The sequence below is a fragment of the Leptonotus elevatus genome, chromosome 1 (assembly GCF_054856555.1).
Source record: "Leptonotus elevatus isolate MCC_2025b chromosome 1, RoL_Lele_1.0, whole genome shotgun sequence".
NCBI classification, from domain to species: Eukaryota; Metazoa; Chordata; class Actinopteri; order Syngnathiformes; family Syngnathidae; genus Leptonotus; species Leptonotus elevatus.
The window spans coordinates 8,969,826-8,987,430 of record NC_141239.1 but is presented as its reverse complement, the minus strand read 5'-3'; the positions used below and the strand labels follow the sequence as shown (position 1 = coordinate 8,987,430).

At 38.1% G+C, this 17,605-nt stretch overlaps 1 protein-coding gene across 18 annotated transcripts in view; it reads right to left on the bottom strand.

Moving 5' to 3' along the window:
• LOC147180603 (band 4.1-like protein 3) overlaps positions 1-17,605 on the bottom strand; it is a 52,235-nt gene that overhangs the window by 2,083 nt on the left and 32,547 nt on the right. For 5 of the 18 annotated variants that reach the window (XM_086073056.1, XM_086072971.1, XM_086073022.1 and 2 more), the window contains 11 exons: positions 16,610-16,663; positions 14,777-14,842; positions 12,724-12,909; positions 12,295-12,351; positions 10,603-11,103; positions 8,920-8,961; positions 7,713-7,781; positions 7,461-7,547; positions 7,257-7,355; positions 5,678-5,758; positions 4,178-4,293 (listed from right to left, as the gene is read on the bottom strand). In XM_086073056.1, the coding sequence (XP_085929182.1) occupies positions 4,183-4,293; positions 5,678-5,758; positions 7,257-7,355; positions 7,461-7,547; positions 7,713-7,781; positions 8,920-8,961; positions 10,603-11,103; positions 12,295-12,351; positions 12,724-12,909; positions 14,777-14,842; positions 16,610-16,663 (1,353 nt within the window). In that variant the 3' untranslated portion in view covers positions 4,178-4,182. Of the gene's footprint in view, positions 1-4,177; positions 4,294-5,677; positions 5,759-7,256; positions 7,356-7,460; positions 7,548-7,712; positions 7,782-8,919; positions 8,962-10,602; positions 11,104-12,294; positions 12,352-12,723; positions 12,910-14,776; positions 14,843-15,083; positions 15,120-16,609; positions 16,664-17,605 lie in introns of all 18 variants that reach the window. The other 13 variants (XM_086072999.1, XM_086073095.1, XM_086073039.1 and 10 more) reach the window with 11 other exon arrangements.

Here is a 17,605-nt window from a genome sequence, read left to right as displayed (position 1 = left end):
TTGAAAGCAAAGTCTCGTCACACCAAGGACCAAAATTTCCCTACAGCTCTTGATGCGGAAATTTTGCGCGTAAGTGGCTACTGAGATACCGTTGAACAAAAACGCCACATTGTCAAATTAGTATTCGAGATGCAGTTTGGCAGTTAAACTCACACCAGTTTGGAACACAAAATGGACAAAACACAGCGGAACCTCCAAGATCAAACGCCACTAAAGTCGTACCGTTTGAAACTTGATATTTTACAGTAGAATGTGTTGTTTAGTTTTGACAGTTTAACTTGTTTATATATTTGTGCAAGACGTGTTACGAAGTTAAAAAATGAGATACATAAGGCACATTTAAATTTTTGTTCCCGTGTTGGTATGATCAACACTGAACAACCATTCCAATATTCCCCACCAGTGAATTTGCTTCAGTGCCCTTGATCGACCTTAAGAGGTTCCACTGTATGAGGTTATAGCAGAGTTAGCGTCACAGGTCTTTGAAGTATGGAATAAAAAAAACAACAACAGATCTATTCAGCATAGATAGCACAGGTGTCTGGGGCGCTGCCGGCAATAGTGGCATCAAACCAATTTGGCATTTAAGCCAGTGCAAGTCAAGACAAGTTAGCTCGCATTTGTTCAAAACTAGATGAGAAAATCCCTCAACGCGAGGACTGAATTTCAAGCAGACAACCCCCACGCCACTGGGTGTGCATCTATGCTCTGCAAAGGAAACATTCATGATCAGGTTAGTAGCTCTACAAACAAGTAAATATACACTAATGCATCAAGCGTAAGGCACATGAGACCAAAGGCAAACATTCCCATGTGTTGAGTCACACAAGCACACACACACACACACGCTGGCGCATCTCAAACCAGCAACACATTGTTGCTGGAATCGCGGCGGGGGAAAAGTTGCACTCCAAAACAGGTGGGACAAAATTGGGTCAAATAAGGACTGACCCAACTTTGTGTTATTGAACCCCAAAAAGTTGGGTCAGTTTATGCAGACAGATGAGACATTCAATAAAACACGATGAGACTGATTAGTGTCATCTCGGGGAGAAACTCTGAAGCTTATGGAAGGTAAAGTATCACTTATTTACTCATTTCCACCTGCAGTAGTCACCTAATCAGATCCAAAAGGTTCCTGAACCATTTGAAGCGGGATCTGACCTTAAGTCAAGTGGCTATACACCCATCGGGGCTTAATTCTACCATTTTCTTCCTTTCTGATTTACAGCAAAGGTTTGATTATCAGGTATCTGAAGATTTTCCTAACCGATTAACCTGTTGTGTGGTGTATGTTATGGAGATAGGAAAGGAAAAAGTTGACTTGTCCAAATGCACATAGTGGACAGGAAGTTATTGAGCTATTTGTTAATGTCAAAATATTAGGGTATTTTTTCCCCCGTTTTAAATTATGCAAGTAATTAACTGATTAGAAAAAGAGGAGCGTGTGCAGTGGATCAATTTTTTTTGAAAACGCCCTCATAACATTAAATGTCACATAACAGGTGCTCTTCAAATTTGGCAGGCAAAAAATGTTGATAACATTTTTTTAATTACGCGATTAATCGTGATGAATCTAAATTCTAAGATGTGATAAATCGGATTAAAAAATTTAATCGTTTGACAGCTTTAATACATTGTGTGACTAATGGGAGGTGAAGTACACTGTGTAACTGCGACTGGTACCACAATTTCAAGGCCCGGGGGGGGGGGTTTGTGTCCTCTTTTTTTTGGAAATGATATTATGGTCACCCTATAAATAGTAATTGCTAGCACGCTAATGCTAATCACGATTGCAAACCATTTAGCATTGGCAAATTTTGTTGGTGCTTAATAATGTTCTTGCACAAATGATAATAAGTAATAATTAGTGGTTATATCTAATCAATTAAACTCATGTAGATATGATGGTAATCGCTAGCGCGCTAATGGTAATCGCGATTGCTAACATTTAGCATAGGCTAATTTTATTGATGTTTAATAATCCATATGTACAGAATATAATGAGTAGTTATATCCACTCAATTAAATTTATGTATATATAATAATGACGTATGTATGAACTCATGGTGGTTAGAGTTTGTTTACCTTAAACAGTAATCGCTAGCACGCTAATGCTAATCTTTTAGCATAGGCTAATTTTGTTGATGTTTAATAATGCATATGTACAGAATATAATGAGTAGTTATATGCACTCAGTTGAACTCGTGTTCTATTCCATTTTCAAGAAATTATGACATTTATAGCAGGCTTTCCCAATCCTGGTCCTCGAGGGCCGGAGTCTTGCAGGTTTTTTGATGTTTTTGTTCTCAAGATCGTTATCAGGTGATGAACATATTATATGAATCAGGTGTGTTGGAGGACAAAAACATCTATAAAAATGCAGGACTCTGGCCCTCAAGGAGCAGAATTGGGGAAGCCTGCATTATAGGGTGCTACATGGCTTTATGCAAGCAGTTTGTGTGTCTGCTCTGCGGCCATAGTGCTCTGTAGCGGGCAGCGCCTTAGTCCCTAAAGAACGTGTTTTAAAGGGAGAGAAAAAAAAAGGCCACATCCGCAGAGGCGCATAGTGTTTGTTGTCAAAATGTTTTCCAAAATGTGGAAACATTTTGCTTATATAAAGGGGTCAGCAACCTTTACTGTCAAAAAAGCCATTTTAGGCCAATTAAATACCAAAAAATCTGTCTGGAACATTGTGATGAATGAAATTGTGTGTTAGTGTTAGTTTAATGTACCCAAAAGCGAATTAGAGCTGAACTATAACAGAAAAATATGCAACATCCAATACTTTAAGATTCATTTTCTACCTTTTATCACCCCCCAATAATTTGTTTTGTTTTTTTCAAATCTTTTTAATTTTAATTTTATTTTTTTGGGACTTTTCTGCCTTTTTGTCAAATTTCTGATATTTTTTGGCAGTTTTATGGATATATGGTAGTTCTCTGCCTCTCCCTTTTTTTGGACATTTTTATGGCTATTTTTAAAATGCCTTTAAAAAAAACCAACAATAATTTTCTGACTTTTTTAAGTTTTAAACGTTTTAATTATTTTTTCGTCTCTTTCTGCCAAGTTAAAATTTTGGACTGACATTTTTGGGATAGTTATTCACTTTTTAAAATCTAAATTATTAATTAATTTCAAGAATAGTTTATCTAAAAATAAATATGTAAAAAAACAACACATTCATTTCTACTCTTTTAAAAACATTTTTTTTTTTTTTTTTTTTAGAGATCTACAAGGAGCCACAGAAGAGGTACTAAAGAGCCACATGTGGCTCCAGAGCCACAGGTTGCAGACACCTGGTTTATATTGTTTAACAATCAGGGCAGGCCAAAATATACTACATATTAGGTCGGCACAACAACACAGGTAGGAACAGAATGGCCAAACATTTTGCTGAGCAGCATTGTCAAAGTCAAAAGAGCGACTAAATATCTACCTTTAAATAGTAGTGTAACGACTGAGAATATTTTGTGCACAACAAACTTGTGCCGAACTGGTTGGATTTAATATGGCAAATAATCAATAGTGTTTATAGATGAGGAAAGTGGGAATCTGATTTCCATAAAAGCAAAACTTAAATGAGACACCATTTTGGCTATACCGTCTTTAACGTTGGACTCAGTTTTGTTGCACACGAGTCTCTGAGGCAGCTTTCTGCCAACTGAGGCACGCCCTTGTACGCGTCAGATCAGATTCCGCTGGATGTCGGCATGTTTGCAGGAGCCGGTCGAGCAGGTATTTTATCTCTCCGGGACTGCTGGTGGCTCTTTGGCGAGGCCAAACAATCTATGTAACTAAATCAGTGTTGAGTGAACGTCGAACATGTTTTTATGCACAAAAAAAGTCATTTGGACCCATTGCCTAAATTGTTACTAAGTGGTCCACGGGCTGCGGCGTTTTATTCATGTCCAGCAGGGGGAGTGTTTCCACCACATGAGATTGCATGAGAATGACAGAAGCATTAGCGGAAAGAGATTGTAGGGCTTGTCGTTACAAGTTGAGACCATAATATCCCTTGTGTGCGTGCGGCCCGGCTGACCCTTTCCTACCCCAGCACAACAACAAAATGCATTCGCATAGAAGCACTACAAAAAAAGAAGAGGGCGACTGTTGGATGATGGGAAAAAAGCGGGCATGCCAGAAGCGGGGAGCAGGACTGGACTGGCTGACTTACCTGGGTCAGTCCTCCCCCTCCTCTGGCGTGATCTCTGTCTCTTTATGTACCACTACTTTGGTCACTGACATGTCAGGATGCTGCTCTTTAGCCTCCTTTATGGCCTGAGCCAAAGCCTACATATGCACAGGCGCAGTGCCAGAAGGGGCGCACCAGGAGTGGGACAGAGAAAGGGGGGGAGAACGGCAGGGATAGGAAGTCACCGTTATTAAGATATAAAAATCAAAAGTTAACAATTTCATTAGTGTTGAAAGAAGAGTCTGGTTGCAGCCCCTCTTCTCCCCATCAGAGGAGACCTCAATTCTCCACCACCATCAGCCTGGAAATGTCATTTATTGCACACTTGGACTTCAAAATAAATAAGAGACACTCATTTAAACACATGCAAGAAAACGCTAAGTGACTAGTCACGACTCTTGTACTATTTTAAAATGTTAATATACTTACACGTCAGCCTTTATTGAACAAGCTGAATGTGATTTAATTTTGTGCAAGATAGTTTTGTACGTGTCTTAAAGATCAGACTTGCGTCACTTGGCAGCCGCGAAAGCTAACTTGAAGCTGATGAAGCTATTTTTACGCATCTATGTTTTATCATTATATACTTTATATACTTAACAGAACAGAACAGAACCGTTTGACTGGGAAGTGGGGCTTTTTTTGTACTGAATTCATTGGTAGTAAAATGCTCTCTAATAAGAGCTGTTTGCTTCTGTAGTAAATCAGCTAAGAGATACGTGGTGAAGTTGTCTGAACATTGTCATAACTTTTAAAATTATTTTTTCACCATGGGAGAAGACACTGCTGGAAGCAGAAATTTGTATGAGGACATCTGGGAGCGCTTTTTCAGACATGTTAAACTTTTATAAAAATAAAAAAAATACTATATTAAAATGTAAACTGGCACATGCATCTATTTTCCAATTGTGTGTTATTAATATTTTTTAAGGAAAAAAAAAAGTCCCCTAATTCATAATTTTAGGTTGCAAAACGTCAGAAATTATCAAGAAAATAATGTCTGTATACTGTTCAATGATGCGCCAGAGAGAAGACATTTTTTGGCGCATATTTTTAAACTATATCTGATTTCCAAAATGCTAAATAACTTGAATGGAAAAGAGAGAAATAAATATTTACTTTATAGTATTTAAAAACAACAACTATATTTATATTTTTATTAATTAAGATTATATTTGTGATGTGTTTTTTTTTTTTTTTATCTCCGGAAAGCAATTTTATATTTTGAAACCCAAAATGGAAAGCAAGTGTTTGATGTATTCCCGTCCTGATGGTGGTGGTGAATTGAGATCTGCAGGCACGTGAGGAGGAGGGGCCTGAGAATGGGGAGCTGCAGCCAGACTCTCTTACATTTTGAGGCTGCATGCTTTGCCCCTGTGATTGCAAGTGACTCAGTTGGGCTCCTGAGAAGGATTGAAGATGTTTTAATTTGGAAAATTGTTGCTTAAATCCAACAAAAGCGAGCGTTTTAAATGAAAATACCTCATCGTGGTCGATCTCGGAGTCTCCCGTGATGACAATTCTTTTCTCGATTCTTGTCTCTGAAATGCCTCCTTTCACAGTCTGACAGATTAAAAAAAAAAAAAAAAAAAAACAATCAGAAAAAAAGATTCATATAGAATAGTGGTTCTCAACCGCGGTCCTCGAGTAGCTCTATCTAGCCTGTTTTCCATGGCCGTTTCTTAATATAAAAAAGACAGAACGTTCTTGTGACGCAACGAGTCGGGTCTTGTTAAGAACGTACTTCCCAAGCACCCATATATCGCTGGCGTATTTACGTAATTCATCGCAGTTTTATCATGTGACTAGCTTTCAACTATTTCAAAATGTTTTTACAACATACATGGGTTTAAAAACCTTACTTACGTCCCTTGTGATTTTGTGAAACATCATCAATAGCGGCTCAAGTACTGTTCCAATCAGAAGTATGCATAAGCCAAGACCACACGGAATTCCCGGATGTCCTCCTTCTTTGCTAGTTTAAACCAAGGATGCATCGGTTGTTGCTTGCTTGAGAAAATATCCCAAGATGCATTTCGTACTTCAAGGTATGAATGGCAGCGGAGGAGCATCACATTTGTTCTTCTTCTTTCATTTCATTTCATGTGCATTGCTGTCCCCCACCAGCATCACGTTTGGAAGTATTGTATTCCTCCCCTTTTATGAGCGTAAGAAATATTTAACGTTTACTTTACAACTTTATTAAAGCTAGTCTGTTTTTACACAACGCAATTTACAATATTATATAAATATATGAATATATATTAAAGATGATATACTATATATTCAAAGATAATTTTTATAGATGTATGCACCACAATTTCAGGAGAATCTGAATCAAAACCTGCAACTCACATCGGTGTCTTTCCAGAACCCCCCCCCCCCCAATATAACCCTAAATTAGCTAAATCCCAGGTATAATTTCAAATAAATCATACTTCTTCAATGTATTACTCATAATTATATAACATCTAGTCACGTGGTACACAGTTACGGCAATGCAATTGGAACAGTACTTGGGCCGCGACTAATGACGTTCAAAAGGACGTAAGTACGTACAAGAATGCAGATTGAGAAACGGCCCATGTCTCCCACAAGCAACACAGGTGTTTCAAACAATCAGCTAATCAGCAAGGTCTGCATGAAGCCTGATTACGATCCTCAGCTGTGATGGCTGGGTAGACATGGAAAATAGGCTGGATAGGGGGACTCGACGACCGGGGCTGAGAAACAGTTATATAGAGCACCAATCACAGAATAATTTAAAGTCAGCATAAAAACTGTTTAAAAAAACAAAAACGCTTAATACTGTCCAAAATATTGTATAATTCGTACTGTATAAAAATAAGCACCAAGCAGTAACAGGCCAAAAACACCCCCCCCCCCCAAAAAAACAAACAAACCCAGGTAATTTAGCGTGAAAGGGGCCTTATGTAATGTCATGACAAAAAAAACAAAAAAAAAAAAAAAAAAAAAAAACTTGTACAAGTAAACTTGCACTGGTAAAGCAAATCTTGGAGGAGAGTTTGCTCAATGTCGAGAGTTAACGATGAACTCTGACCTTTGTGATGTGTGTAGTGGTGGTGGTGCTGTTGGTTTCCGAGGTGATGGTCTGGGCGCTCAGCAACACGCCGGGGTCTGCGTCGCCGTTCATATCGCTCTGTTGACAAAGTTTTAGACAAATTTACGGCTAAGTTTGAAGGCTAAACAGCTGAAACTATGAGCCAGGAGCATTTGATCATAGAAGATAGCTATTCGCACGTACCACTGCAGACTCATATGTGATGGTCTTGGTCTCTGTATGAACCACAGGCGTCTCTTTGGTGCAGACCACTTCCCCTTCTGTATGCTGCTGGACAATAAAAAAAACACATTACCGCTATAAGAGCTTGGTGGCGATGCAGCAGCAGCAGATTATTATTATTGCATATTAGTCTGGATTTACACTGCAAGTCATCTATTCAGATTTAGCTACATTGCTAATTCATGTCTTGCTGTCTTTGGTGTGGATACTCACTGGACAGGCTTCCGGCGCTGCGTTTATCTCCATGGCAACAAACTTTTTCTGTTCCAGGTCAGCTGATGCCTGCGAATGAAAATGATGATTGCATGATTGGAATGTTTGCATTGCAAAAGTAATTGGTATAATGCATCAGGAGCACACTGAAAAATATTACTCCAATATGTTAAAAATGTTTTATTTCAATCTAAAGGAAAGTTGTATTTTATGGGAAAACTTTTTTTTATGCGAAAAAAAAGTATCATGAGTAAAAGTAGTACTTGCACGAGAATAGAATAAGGATAAAGCTGCATATTTTTATAAAGGAAAAGTAACAATTTAAAAAGAAAAAAACTATTATTATCCGTTAACCTTTATGAGAATAAATCTTACAAAAAAGTAGTAATTTTATCAGAAAAATAAGAAATTTTACTGACCAGTTACAAGTACAATTTTCACGACTAGTCATTTACAACAAAATTGAAAATTGTTTACAATGAAGTCTTATTTTTTGTAATTACTATATCTTACTTTCACAAGTTTGCAGTTTTCAAGTTAGCATATTAGAGTCAAATATAATTTGCAAAAAAAATAATAAAATGGATTGGTTAATAATTTAACCATTTAATAATTTTACCAAATAATGTTACACTCTAAAAACATCAATCTAAGTTTTGTGCAAAACAGCTAAATCTTTTGGGGTTGTTTTGTACAAAATTACCCCGAAAGTTGGGTCAAATTGACCCAAGTCGTGGATCAGTCTCTTCAAAAAAATTTTTTTTTTTACCCTAACTGTTTTTAGAGCGTACAAGAAAAAAAATCCACAACAAAAGTAAACAATTATAATAATAATTTAACACAAAAACAAATACAAAAGGACAAAGTTCTAATTTTATAAGTAAAAATAAGTTCTTTAGTTTTTTGTTTTACAAGAAAAAAAGTCGTAATTGATAGAGAATAGATTCATACTATTTTGGTTGTACAGGCTCTTTTACTGGGCTCTTTACCTCGATAAAAAGATAACAACTTCCTTCTCATGATGATAATTTTCTTCTTCAGTGTGCCCTAATATGCTTTCATAGAAAACAAACACAATAACCAACATAGCCCTGCTCATTTCCACGCATCACCTGTGAGGGAGACGAGTTGCATTTTGACTACAACATCTTGGGCAAATCAAACATCAACAAAGTCAGCTTGTGAGCGACCAGCAAAGTGTGGTCACCTTTTCGGAAGTCACAGAAGAAGAAACCCATCCGAGAGTCGACTGGCAAGGACAAGACGAAGGATACAAAGAAAGAAGGACGAGACAGACAGGACAGTGAGACGGGATATCAGAGTACCGGTAATAGGAGAGAAAGAGAGAGAAATAAAGGTGGGGAAATTTCTGATGGATTGTATGGAATACCGGAACTAAACTGGTTGCTTTGTGTCTCTTTGCAGGTAGAGCCATACAATGTTTTCAGGGAGAGAAGAGCGGGGGAGTGGGATGATGTGGGAGAAAAGCCGCAGCGGTGGCGGCGGGCCAGGTGGCGCCATTGAGTAATTCAGAGTGCTGTTTAAGAAAAAAAAAAATGTTGCAGCACAGCAAATGCGTCTCCCACCCGACTGCCCACCCGTTTGTTTCCTTATCAGCTGTGGGAGCAGCTGCTAAGTAATGCAAATCCAAGCGTGTTCAGCAGACAAATTAAAACAAAAGTGATCATAATATGGCGGATTATGGACAGGATGAAAGAAAAAAAAACAGGACTAAAATCCTGATTTACGTGGAAAAAGTTGTAATCATATTAAAGCTACAATTTTATGACTATAAAAGATTAATTTTCAAGAAGAAAAATAGTACTAAGTTATGAGTAGTCATAATTGTATAATATATATATTATTTTAATTTAACCACCTGGTTACATAAATATAGAGGTGAAAAAGTCTTTATGAGACTTAAGTTGTAATTTTCCAGAAAAGAGCTAGAATATTACGATAAACTTAGTTCATTTTACATTTTCAATATACTGTAATTTGATGTATTTATACTTCTTAAAAGAGCAACTGATTCTTTTTTTTTTTAATAATACAAAAGTAACAATTTGGAGAGAAAGTTGCAATTTTATGACTGTAGCGTTCCAATTAATAAATTTATTTTTACAATGAAAATACTTAACTATTGTAACAACCAAAGTTGTATTTAACGATTAAAAATGGTGCAGCAGCGAAAAAAAGTATACATTTTATGAGAATAAAGTAAGACATTTTAAGTTAATTTCATTTAAGATAATAAAGCTATACTGTAATTCTTATGAGGGAAAAGTAGCAAATTTACAAGAAATTTTCATTTTTTAAGAAGAAAACTTGTAAAATAAATAACAAAAAAGTCACATAAATTTGCAATTTTATGTGAACAAGATTGTAATTTTACAATAATAAATATTACAATTGTAAAGTTACTATTTTACAAGAAAAAGGCTGTAGCTTAACAAGCAAAATAAAAAACAAAATAGTTTACAAAAATGAAGACATATTTTATACACTAAAAATATTTCAGTAAGAAATTTTATGAATATTTTTCTTTCAAATAATATTATGATGCAATAAAGTTGTACTTTTAATTAAATAAAGAAATGCAGCATGGCAGCATTGTTTTCCTTATCAGCGTTGTCAACATCTGCTAAGTAAGGCACTTTTTCTTTTTTTTTCTTTTTTAGCCATTAGGCCAAAACAAACACGGGCTGCCTAAAAAGAAGCAAAAGAAAGTGGCGGCGTGAAGGTAAATAGTGGCTGTTAAGGGACGAGATAGCGAGTTAGCCATGCACAGCACTATATGAAACTCTTATTATTGTTATTATTAGAAGGCTGCCTTGGCTGCTGCCAGGGGCGGGGGAGGTAATGAGGGGAATGCTTTTCATACAGTTACCAATGCTAAGGGCGCGGTCTCCGAGAGCGTAATCTGAGCCACGTCGGGCTTTGACTGCTCAAAGGTCTTCGTCATCTCCTCCGGCAGCACTCTGCAGGCCTCGGATTCCTCCGCCCTCGCCACCTCCGAAACCCACGAGGCCATGGCCTTCTTGGGCGAACCTTTGACCTGAGTGGCGTCCTCCAGTAGCGCCTCCATCTTGGTCATGAGAAGCTTTTCCACCTCTTCCTTCCCTTCCGTTTCCACCTCGGCCTCCTTCAAGATGATGAGCGTGCCTCGTTTGTCGGTGATAGCCTGGGACACTTCCTCCCGGACTGAACCCGGGCTCAGCTTAGCCACGGACTTCTCAGACAAATCGTCCTGGGACTCGGGGGTTTTCTCCTCCGCTGCGAAAACGTCGTCGTCCATTGTGGCCGACGGGCTAATCCCCTGCGGCCCTGTTGGGGGCACTCCATCCGCTAGGGTACTATCTGCAGCGCAATTCAGCAGATATTCCGCCGCCTGGGGAGACACTTGCCTTATTGGAAATGGTATTCTTAAGGAAAACAGGGCATCTCTGCATCTTAAACGAAAGTCAAACTGAAGACTTTTAAAGACCTCCCTTGGACCAAATTGAAAATGGGCTTTTTTTCCTACAATTTAAATGTGTCTATCATTATGCTTGCGTCACGGATCAAGAATCACAGTACAAATACAGTGTCAATGCATGGAGTATATTTTCACTCACAGAGGCAGCACTTCAACGAGTCGCCAAATTATTACACTTAATTTTGCGGGTCCGTGTATGTGGCCCGTCTAACAGGTGCATCGCCAAACACAAATAATTCTCCCCTCCCACGCCGACAAACACAATAGCGAATGCTCATCTATGTATCCAAGAAAACCTAACGCAGCTTCTGCTTAGTTTTTAGTGATGTTTATTTGATAGAGAAATAGTCCAGCCGTCATTTGTAAATGGCGGCTCATTGCCCTGAAACGATGGGTTTAAGGATTTATGTACAACTTATTCTGAGGATTAAGGATGCTATTTGGGAATGTTCGTATTTTTGATTTAGAAACGACGTTTTAGGATTTAAGAGTCATGATTAAAGCCTTCAAAACATCCTTTTAAAGAGCGGATTGATAGATTTTCATGTCATTTTTAAGAACAACAAAAGCCTTCATATTGGAAGCATTTTTGAATGAAGTGATGTGAAGTTGTAAAGTTAAGAATTATGGCATCCTTTTTAAAGAAAACCAAGGCTTTATTTTGGAAGAACTGCATTTTGTTAATTCATTTAGCATGATTAAGGCATTTGTTTTGTAAAAAATTGCATTTAAAACAACCTTTTTTTTGAAAGCATAATTAATAAAAAAAATTTGAAAGCATAATTAAGGCCGGGTTAGGGTTAGACAGACAGACATTTTTAATTTCTTCTACATGTCACGATTAACAGGTAGATTTTCAACAAAATCTCTGCCTTTTTAAAGATCGCTGGACAGCCATTCCATGACATAACTGTGAAGCGGTCCAGGTCCTTTTGCCCCCAAACTACATACCGGATTAATAATGTCAAAATACACAATGAAGAGTAGGAAAGAGACATTTAGAGCCAAAGAGAAGAAGACAGTGCCAGCTTTGCAGAAACACAAAGCAAAAAGACACACTCATGCAAACAAAGCCATGAAGAAAAAAAATGGGGAAAATGTCACCTCAGTGGCTTTAAGTTCCGCCTTTGTCTCATCTCCGGCAGGTTCCTCCTCTTCTTCCTGCAGAAAAAAGAAGAAGAAAAAAGGGTAAGATGCAAATAAACACTAATAGAGCCGGGAAACTCAAAGTGTCATTTTTGGACCGTCGAGTCGGGTGTCAGTGTTCAGGAAGTAGTCCAGAAATAGTGTCGCAGTGACCACAAGAAGAAATCAATGAAAAAGTTGACAACCATGGAGAAATAATGTGGTCAAGCTGCTAGTGGCAAAAACCCGTTGGATTTAATGTGCAGTACACTCTAACGCTTTTCCATCATCCAAGTGCCTCAGTATTTTTCTTTTAATGTGCACAGACATAAAATATATTGCTCCAGACATATTGATACACACTCCTCGCTTTAAACACACACATGTAATTATTCAACCCGTGCTTACATCCTGGAGGTCCAGAGGTTCTATCATGGGCGGCTCGTCCGTTCGGGGCGAGCGCGCCGGGGACGAGGAGAGCCTGCGCTCCCACTCGGTGAGGCCTGGGACGCCGGCATCCGTCTCCAGGAAGGAGCGCTTCAGCTCGCTGATGTTGGTCTGGTGCTTGACCATCTCGGTAGGGGGCTCGGTGTCCTATATTGTGGGGCCAGGTGACCATGATAAGAGGGGTGTGGGCCAGGAAGCATTTTCATGCTTCCAAGTATGTAAAGTCATCTTGCAAATATAAAAAAAATGGTAAAAATAGGGATGGAAAAAAACAAAAATAAATAAAAAGGGAGTGAGTCAAAAAGTAAAATGGATAGATGCTTTGTGAGCTACTCATGATATACAGTGAAACCTCAAAGGATAAGCACAATCAGCAAATGTCATGCAAGTTAAGTCAACCAACTAAATGTTTAACTCATTAAACGTCAAAAAAACACTTCAAAAGTCCATCAGCATCAAAACATTTAGTGCCAAAGTTGCGTTTGTTTTTGCATTGGGAGGGGTTGATATGGGTCTGATGCGCTTCCCCTTTAAATTGCAAGCGATTGAGAAGTGGTAATGAGGTAAACCACCAGCAGAGGGTAGCAGTGCACCATTTTAGATCAAAAAGCCCCTCTGTTTGCCAACTGTTTTTTTACAGTGGGGGGGTATTTGGGGGTATGGTCGGCCATCTTACGACAGTTGCTCTGGTTCCGTGGTTCGTAGTCGGTTGTACTTTGGATGATTTACTCAAATACTCCTAACTTGCTGAATTCTGACGGATTTGAAAACGGATTGGTTTATTACAAGCTTTATTAACGAGGCTAATTGGTTGAGAATTTTTGAGGGATAAGCAATCTACAGTTATTTTAAAGTCTGTGCTCTGTTATGAGTGATCGAGCAGCCCTGTCCCAAGATGGCCGTCCTGTGCTCACATTTCTTCCCATTGGCTTACAGCACAGAAAATACATCTAGTGTTTATATCTATATTGGCAGCCATGGAGACAGTCAACGCAACATACTTTTAGTTGGACTATCTGAAGAGTACATTTTAATGGGGAACAAATCTATATATGTATATGTGTTACGATAGCAAAAGAATGATTGTGTTTTAAGTGAAAAACATCGATCCTTTAAAATTTGACAAGCTCGTTACGTGAACATCCACTCACGACTGACGGACCAGACGCCCTGCTAAGCTGGCGTCACTCCAGTGCTTGTATTTCACAAAATAGACTATTATTTTGCAATCAAAAGCCATTTCCAACTGCTTTGTAGAAACAAACCACTGTTTAGATGTTAAAGAAAAAAATATGAGCACAAAGTCAGTTTTGTTGATATCTTACGTTTACACAAAAAGCTATTTTCTCTGGCTTTTGGGCAAAGCGCCCGAATTTCTTAAAACATACCAATCTTCTACTGCTGATTACTAGAGCATGGAAATATATATAATTTGACTCAAACTTTTCTCTGGTGAAAGAAGAGAGCGTTTTATAGTTTAGTTAAATTTTAAGGAAACTAAATTAAATTTTACAAGGCCTAAGTCATAATTCTATGTGAGAAATGTTCGTAAACTTTAAGGCAGAAACCTTGTGAAATTACGAGAATAATTGTATATATTACGAGTAACTGAAATCTGATCTTTTGTTCGGTTTTCTCCACGATCAACTGAATTTCAGGCATTTATACCTCAGAACTTTTCTGCATCTTCAAATGTATTTTCCCCAAAACATCAAATTTCTGAATTGTACGACTTCAGCATAGAAGAGTAGAAGTTCAACGAAAAGCAGCCTTAACCATAATGCATTCAAACTAGGACCCAATGCTAATAAAACACATGCAGTGAGTCACAAAGCAAAGGCACAACACTCCCAAATCCTGTTAGCATTATAAAGACAGATTAAGTTGCTGTAGTTTCATCTCTGAATGCTCCACAGGAGCAACTCGAGATGCTCGTATCCACACAGGAAACCCGAGCCACTGCACATGACAATGCTAAATCAGTAGTTAGAATTACTTTGATTGTTTTACCAACCTCCAGCATTAGATTACTGTGCTTGACAAAAACGTTTTCCCCTTTTGCCCGTCTTATGACACTACACTGCAGGGGAGAAACAAACAGGAGTGGTTTCAGACTCTGAAAGCTTCTGCATGGCTACAAATCAAACATGGATGAGAAAACCTGCAATCAGGAAGCCTGGCTTCCATTTACCAAACAAGACAAGTCAACTGGGCTATGGAAGAAGCCTAAGTAGAGGAAAAAATGAATTCAGGCAGTGAGGTGTGTGGCGAATTGGCAGCAGGCAGCGAAACGAGCGATGGCGTGACACGGCGCGGCGTACCTGAGTGGGCATCTCAGAGTCGTCATCCGCATCAGACTGACAGCGAGTGAAGAAATAGTGACACGGACAAAAGGGAGGTGAAGTGGTGGTGGTAAATGTGGTGACAAGAAGGGATAAATGAAGGCCAAAATTGGTAAGTGGAAATATGTGGCAAAAAGGGTAGTAGATAAGAGAAAAGTCAGTGTCTGTGACGCTTTAGGTAGGAACAGTGTAAAGATGCCTTGCGTAGTGGAGAAGCAATTGGGCCACACTGAAGAAAAAGTTCAAAGACAGTAATGACATTTAAGTCAAAAATGTTATGAGAATTAATTGTATTTTACCCAAGAAAAAATAATTACACTTAAAAGAGCGCGAGTTACCGAGTCTGGCGGAGGTATATGTGCATAATTGTAATATTAAAAATCATAGTAACAAAATTCTTGGAATATTCTTTTTAATTGTATTTCTTTTTACAATTTTTTTTTATTTACAATATATTGCATGTGCTCCAATTAATTTTAACACAGCATTCCGATTAATATTGCATTTGGGGAATATAAATTAAGCAGCAAAATCCACCCGTTTTTATCCATCTCGAGGGACGGCCATTTTGCCACTTGCTGTTGATTGAAACAGCAACAGATCAGGACAGTGCCTCAGGAAACAACCAACCACGGCTCAGCTTCAGAAAACTGGTGAGTCGTGATTGGTCGTTACTGAACCAAATTGCAAAATGGCTGCCCCCGCAGACTGATAAATACAGGTGGATTTGGCTGCTTTAATTTCCACATACTAAAATATTAATTAGAATATCGTGTTTAGACTAATGGGGCTGCATTGAACATCATTGTAAAAAATTTTTTGGGGTTGACTTCCCTTTTATAAGATCACTTTATTCTTGTAACATGACAAATGTTTTCTGATATTATGATGGCTGTTTCCTCAAGTAAGACGGCCATAATGATATTTTTCTTTAAAAAAAAAAATCTGACTCACTAATTATGTCCTTATTCCCCTAACAAGATTTTTTGTAACATCATGAAGGATCCTCTAAAAATGACAACATAATGATTTTTTTCCCACGTACTATCACAACTTTTCTGACAATTTTATTACCAAGTGTTCTTGTAACAATTCGTCACAATTATCTAACTCCATGCTAATAACATAATGTGTTTTCTCGCAATATTACACGCATTTGAGCGAAACCCAAAAATGGTTACTTTACTTAAAGTAATAAATTTTTTCTTGCAAATTTCTAACTTCATCATCATAAGACTAGCACTTTTTTTGTGTAATGCACTTTTCTTTTCTCTCATTAAATTAGGCATAAGATGTATTTCTTTTTATCATTTAAAGCTTTCTTTTTCTTTTCAGTGTGGCCGTTTCCACTTATTGTGTGTGTTGACTCATACTCAGTATAACAAATGTCTCACATGCACAAAATTCCATAATTGTAAAGTAAAATGCGACATTGCACCAACAACTCAGTACATGACTTGTTCATGCTTTAAAAGTGTGCAGTGTCCCCTCCTCGACATACAAACCTCCGTGGCAGTTATATCTCCGTCGAAGGCAAAGTCAGTTTGTTCACTGTCAGTCTGCTTTGTCAAAGCCACAGAAAGCGTTCCGAGCGGCAAGAAGAAGGAATACAAACAGAACACCCCAACATTGTAAAAGGCTTTGAAACAATACACGACTTCAGCCTTTATAACGACAGATGGAAACAAAATGGAAATGCACAGGTTGTTTTTTTCGAGTCAGACGAACGCTCCAGACAAGGTTGGCAAAACAACAGGAATAAAATGAAAAGAACAGCAAATCAAAACAAAACAGAAGCAAGCATAACACTGTGAGGAAGATGAAACCTTCAATCAGTCAATGTTTGTGGCTGCATTTATAAGATGACTTCCAAGGCTCTCCCCCTCCATGCACATTTGACACATCTCTGCATTACATCACGCAGATCATGTGAGATCCAAGAGCTTGCTCATGTCTTGGCACTGCTTACAGTCGAAGGGATTATCGTTTCAAAGCGGAGCAATGCAGAGAGTCAAGAATAATGAAAGCGTTTTCATGCGGTCTGTACTAGAAGGAGTCTTGGATAAGAACAATGACAGAGACGGGTTAGGCACAAAGCTGTGTGTTTAAATGGGCTTTAGCCAGGGATTAGTAACTAAACATAGGATACTCAAAGGGGACATATTATGGAAAAGTTACTTTTTATTTGTATACAAATAATTGGGACTCTGGAGTGCCTGCCCATCCATCAAGTATGAAATTACACAACCAAGTAATCTTTTTACGCTGCCTTGCTCCAAAAGCATAACTGAATGAATAACCCAATTGAATTGTGTCAAAAACGATTTGAACCAACGTTTGAGCTACTTAACCCAAATGGTTGGGTCAAATTAAATTAACAACCCAAAAGGCAACCCATTTTGGGGGGTTGTTAATTATTTAGTTGACCCAACTTTTTGGATTGATTGAATAACCCCAAAAAGTTGGATCGGACCCAATTGTTTTTAGAGTGATGCAACATT